The 6,000-nt window shown below is 49.1% G+C and overlaps 1 protein-coding gene across 2 annotated transcripts in view; it reads right to left on the bottom strand.

Moving 5' to 3' along the window:
• LOC133352592 (cytochrome P450 4B1-like) overlaps positions 1-5,594 on the bottom strand; it is a 56,467-nt gene extending 50,873 nt beyond the window's left edge. Inside the window, exons 1-2 of one of the 2 annotated variants that reach the window (XM_061568331.1) lie at positions 5,182-5,594; positions 3,606-3,750 (exon numbers count right to left, since the gene is read on the bottom strand). In XM_061568331.1, coding sequence (XP_061424315.1) covers positions 3,606-3,750; positions 5,182-5,424 — 388 coding nt within the window. In that variant the 5' untranslated portion in view covers positions 5,425-5,594. Of the gene's footprint in view, positions 1-3,605; positions 3,751-4,120; positions 4,269-5,181 lie in introns of those variants that run through there. The other variant, XM_061568332.1, reaches the window with a different exon arrangement.
• Positions 5,595-6,000: the final 406 nt, after the last annotated feature.

Raw genomic sequence — 6,000 nt, forward strand, 5'->3', positions numbered from 1 at the left:
TCCCTTAAATATAGAGAGGGTCCCGCGTCGCGTACGCGGTCGAAATCTCTTCCGTTTCGTTAACGTTGATCGTTTCGCTAAATTCCCTGTCGTTACTGCGCTGCAGCGGCGCCCTAATGTATGTCGTGATTTTTCATGGGTGACTGTTTTAAATGTTGTTAGGCGCGGGGACGCCGGTTCACCCTCGTATTTTTAAACACACCCTGGTGCCCTAATAAGATGTTCGGAATTGGTTCATCACCCTTTTCCCAGCCGAGACGGCTAAAAATGTTTTCACCGGGGGGGGGGGGGGGTGATGTAATAACAGCCATAGAGGGTTCACGTGGGGATTGGCTTGCCGGTCCTGCTTTGTAGCCAATAAGGGGTGTTAGACGGCTAGTGTTGTATATAGGCTAGCGACTGTAGAGTCTGCAGGCGAGATCGTGTGTGCGCAATAAAGAAGATGCCTCTACAAACCTCGCTTCTTACTCACTGACACTACACCTGTATGAATATTTCGGGTGAATGAGCAGTCTGGTATTGGGTCGAGTGGGACTGGGTGATGGGGCTGGCTGTGTTTAGCATTGAAATACGATTTGATCAGGATCGGAATTGCTTCGCAGTCGGTGGCAAATCCATGTTCTTATTGCGGGGGCATGTCAGTTGCACAGAACAAGCACGGCTGACGTCCGACAAAGTGGTATTTAATTTATCAACCCTGGAGCGACGAAGGGTTGAGTTGTACCACCTAACGTGGTCTGAAGTTGCGCTCTCATCACTGGGCCGGATGCTACCGCGTCAAGCTCGGCGTGACAGGGTCTGCGCGGTGAGTACCGCTTGTCGGGATGTCCACAGTCGTCAATTAATCTTGATTTTAGTGTCAATATTGCCCTAAATAAAGTAAGTATCAATGCATATGATAGCAGAACGAGAATGGTACAGCCACGCAATGATTTTGAGACTGGACCCCCACCAGAGAAACGTAGAATTTACACCCCTTGCTCAGGATTAGAGTGGAAATCCACACCACCCAATGCTCTTTTCATATAAATGTTATATTATAGTGGCAATGAAACATAAACTACATGATTACAAACTAAACTATGTTTTATTTTACCAGGTAAGGCCCACTCAGCTATGTAGCTCATTTTCATGTGACCTGACAAAAAATAATAGTTCTCGATTTGAAGCTTTCGTGACTGCAAGGATTCATAGTCTTAGTTCTTTTGGTAAAGTCACGTAGGTAAAAAATGAAATTAAAATTAATAAAAATAAAACAATAAAAATCACGACGTTTCGGAGGCAACACAAGTCTCCGTCATCAGGTGGGACCGTCACAGCCAGATTTGCTGCATAAAGTGAGGGAGGGATTCAAGATGTAAGCTCTTAAGTACCAAATCTGATTTGTGCTCGCGGACACGATCAGAGACATGACGTTTCATATTCTTAGGTTTTTTCGGTAAAGTCACGTAGGTAAAAACATCAAAATTAATGAAAATAAAATAAAATAAAACAAAAAAATCACGACGTTTCGGAGGCAACACAATTAGCTGTATCTTGATACAGCTAATTGTGTTGCTAATTCGGCTGTGACGGTCCCACCTGATGACGGAGACTTGTGTTGCCTCCGAAACGTCGTGATTTTTTGTTTTATTTTATTTTATTTTCATTAATTTTGATGTTTTTACCTACGTGACTTTACCGAAAAAACCTAAGAATATGAATCCTGGCAGTCACGAAAGCTTCAAATCTAAAACATGACGTTTCGTTTCCCCAATATAACAGTCACCACAGCTGCAACTCAGTTTACATTGGGGAAACGAAACGTCATGTCTCTGATCGTGTCAGCGAGCACAAATCAGATTTGAAACACGGCAAAATTGAGTCTTCCGCCGTTGCCGATCATTGCTACAACGCGGTGGGCTCTCGTGAGATTGTTTTCTCCGAGACTAAGGTGCTCTGCAAACCCTCTGGCTACCATCAAAGGTTTGTACACGAAGCCATTCAGATATACAAACACAGACATAATTTCAACCGTGATGATGGGTACAAAACTTAGTAATCATTGGAAGATTTAATTACACATTTTTGGACCATCTTATCTGACAGGCACTATTTTACTTTACCGAGTATTTACATCCCTAACGTTTAACAGTACTCTCTTTATTGTCAGCCAACACTGGTATAAACATAGGCATTTTCGTTTTCCTTTTCTATTATGTACATCCACAGTGACTTGCGCATAAACACGTCGTTGACCACGACCACGAGTACCCCGTCCCTCTGTTAGCCCCCCCCCCCCCTCCCGATGCGTTCCATTCATTGGCTACCACATTCTGATAAGCCCCTCTCCTCCCTCCCCCCTTAACTGGTACTTAAGAGCTTACATCTTGAATTCCTCTCTCACCTAATGCAGCAAATCTGGTGTGACGGTCCCACCTGATGACGGAGACTTGTGTTGCCTCCGAAACGTCGTGATTTTTATTGTTTTATTTTTATTAATTTTTATTTCATTTTTTACCTACGTGACTTTACCGAAAGAACTAAGAGTATAAAAAATAATAGCTCAACAAAGTGGCTTATCACGTGGACATTTACAGCAGCCAAATACCTGAAACGCATGTTGATTCTAAATGTGGAGGGGAAACTGGAGGACTCGGAGAAAAATCCACACGACCACGAAGAGAGAGAAAAACATGCAAACTCAAAATATACAGCAGGCATCAGGATCTGGATCGAACCCACGACCTCTTGTATTCTAGGTGAGCAAGTTAATATCTCGCCACAACAACATCCCATCCCAAGGCTCAAGACAAGAAGCAAAATACCGATGGTGTTTCACTGAATCAGATCCGTGGACGAATGTGCTTACATCGCGGATTACGCAATTTATGTCTGTGAGGCCTTGTGTATCTGGCATGTTGTCCACCTCGATCCGACACTGTTCATACACACATGGACTCGCAAGTCCTTCACAAGGGATGCCGTTTCCTAGGAAGTGGACGTCACAAGCCATATCACATTATTCACGAGTTGGCCAATGTGGGCTCGTTTTGTAGATATACATTCCAAATTGTACAATTACCCAAAATATATTTGCAAAATATACATAGTCTTTCAGACATCTGATGTAAAATATATATATCTATTCATATTACTAAGCTCTCCAGTTACTACACTACGACCGCGTCCCTGTCGTGTCTGTGTATTGATGTCTTGCTAACTGGCCCTGCGTGTTCCTGCAGGGAACGTATGCCCTGCCAATATTTTTTTTAATTCCGGCACAAAGGGTCTCATAGATAGTCTCTGGTTTTGGCCAATCAATACGTGCATTGTAATCAAAGCATACTTGCATTTTTTACCATGTCTAGTTAATGCTGATTTGCATCATTGAAATAAATGCCTCTGTTGATTCAACATCTTTACACCTCTTGTATTATTGCCGGAAAGGATAAAGCCTTTTTCCCCCAGCATTTTGATACCGGTAAAAAAGGTCCCATAGATACGAATACACTTTAGTTTGTGTGTGCAAAAGAGATTTGACAGTAGCAGGAGTGTTTCTGGCCGATCGTGTTCTGTCAGTGCTAGAGCGGTCACGCTGCTCTCTGCCCCTTGCGAGCCGTTACCTGCAGTGCTGATGATGGCTTTGGCATAGTCCGGGTGACTGATTTGCAATGTGGCTATGAACGGACCAACCCACATGGGAAACACGTAGCGATACTCGCAGGACAGCTTCAAAAGATTCTGCAGCCACTGCTCGTCATCTGGAAGCTGCACACAAACACGTACAACACAAATACAAACACCCCCTGTATAGCCTTGAACAGACTGTTGAGGCAAGTGCTGTTAGGGAGTACATTCTATGGCCTGAAACGGCACACTAGGGGTGACCCCTCCAATCCCACACAAAGCACCTAACCCCTCAGCCATCTTCACACAGCCATTCAAGCTGATGTAACTAAGCAATGCACTCATATAGACTGCATGTTTCCTGCGTAGACACGAGGAATCCGCCGCAGTGTATTACAATGGGAAGCACACTGGACCTGCAATCAACCTATAGATCACTGGTTCAACCCTGATCTCCCGGTGCGACAGTTGAAACAACGAGGCAAGTTTTTGTTTCATTAAACTCCTTTACCAGCGCCGCCAGTGTCCACTGAGCAGAGGTGTAATTGCCGCTTGGCGGATCGCGAATTCACTTCGCAGGGTTTCTCAGGCACAAGTGCTGCTCGCGTTTTGAATGCTCTGTCAGCAGGTTTCCATAGAACTGTGTGTGTAGTACATCTCCGCGTGCCGTTGTGTAGTCTTGGGGCGATTGTACCGCGCACACGAGGGCACGCAAAGAGAGAGCGCACAGGCAGCGCCGAGCCACCAGCAGCTACCACCGAGCCAGGCAACGAAGTTGCCTGTGCGACGGCTGATTATATCCAGAGGACGGGTCCAGGTATCGCTCGCTATTGGTCTTGGCTGTGGCCAGGAGCCAACGTCAATCGGCCTCACGTGGCCGGACGGGGCCGGCCTTAATCTCGCACGCGCGGCACCCGTGAACACGCGTTAGGTGGCCGCGCGGTACACAGAAAGTACACACACTACATACATAGTACACAGTACATACACAGTACACACACACTACATACACAGTACACAGTACATTCCTACAACATACACAGTACATACACACTACATACACGGTACATACACTCTACATACACAGTACACACACAACATACACAGTCCACACACACTACCTACACAGTACACACACACTGCATATAAAGTACACACTTACCAGGTGCCCGTAGAGCCAGTATCCTCACCACACGCTCACCACTCACCAGGTGCACGTGCCCGTAGAGCGAGTGTCCTCACCACACGCCCACCACTCACCAGGTGCGCGTGCCCGTAGAGCCAGTGTGCTCACCACACGCCCACCACTCACCAGGTGCGCGTGCCCGTAGAGCCAGTGTGCTCACCACACGCCCACCACTCACCAGGTGCACGTGCCCGTAGAGCCAGTGTGCTCACCACACGCCCACCACTCACCAGGTGCGCCTGCCCGTAGAGCCAGTGTGCTCACCACACGCCCACCACTCACCAGGTGCGCGTGCCCGTAGAGCCAGTGTGCTCACCACACGCCCACCACTCACCAGGTGCGCGTGCCCGTAGAGCCAGTGTCCTCACCACACGCCCACCACTCACCAGGTGCGCGTGCCCGTAGAGCCAGTGCGCGGGCGGTCCCGGGAAGGCGTCGAGTGCGGGGCGCGCGCGCCGCCGCAGCACCCACAGGGCGCAGCACGCGGCGCACAACAGCAGCAGCAGGGAGCCCAGCAGCTCCCACATCCTCCTCACTCCGAGCCGGTGAACTTGTGGAGGCCGACGTCCACCTCCCTGCTCCCCGTGAGCGGGCGGGGCGCGATGACCACCCCCCTCTCTGAGGGTCATCGCTACTCGGCTGGCTCACCACCGCCCGGGGTTATCTCACGCGCGCTCAAATTACAGCACCACATAAACGCGTATTTCCCTCACAAAGGCTGGCGCTGAACAAAAGAAACGGCGGCGGGATGAATATGCGCTTACCTGCGCTAAAGTGAAAGAAGCAGCGGCAGACATAAATATGCACGCGTACCTCCCCCCCCCCCCCCCGAGTGGTGAAGCCTTAATCTGCTGTGCAAACAAAGGCTCATGCGAAAGGAAAAGGAACGGCGGCGGTAGAAATACGCGCGCACGCCTCGCCGTTGATACTATTGTCGCTGTGTAGTGACTGCCGGCGAACGGGTTGATCGCACCCCGCCCCAATTACTCACGCAGCGCTGCAGGTGCGCGTTTTCCACGCACATGTGCGCGTAAACACGTGCAAACGACGGCGGCCGTATATGTTGCAATACACGCGCGCCTCACATACGCGCTCAAATTACCAACACCGTGCAGACGCTGCAGCCCCGCGCTCGCTCTCTCGCGCACACCGTATCCCCGCGCAGACGCACCACATGCAAATCGCAGCCACCATGCCGAGGTTCT

This window comes from Lethenteron reissneri, chromosome 41 (assembly GCF_015708825.2).
Source record: "Lethenteron reissneri isolate LAM-NWPU_2019-01 chromosome 41, ASM1570882v1, whole genome shotgun sequence".
In the NCBI taxonomy this organism is placed as follows: Eukaryota; Metazoa; Chordata; class Hyperoartia; order Petromyzontiformes; family Petromyzontidae; genus Lethenteron; species Lethenteron reissneri.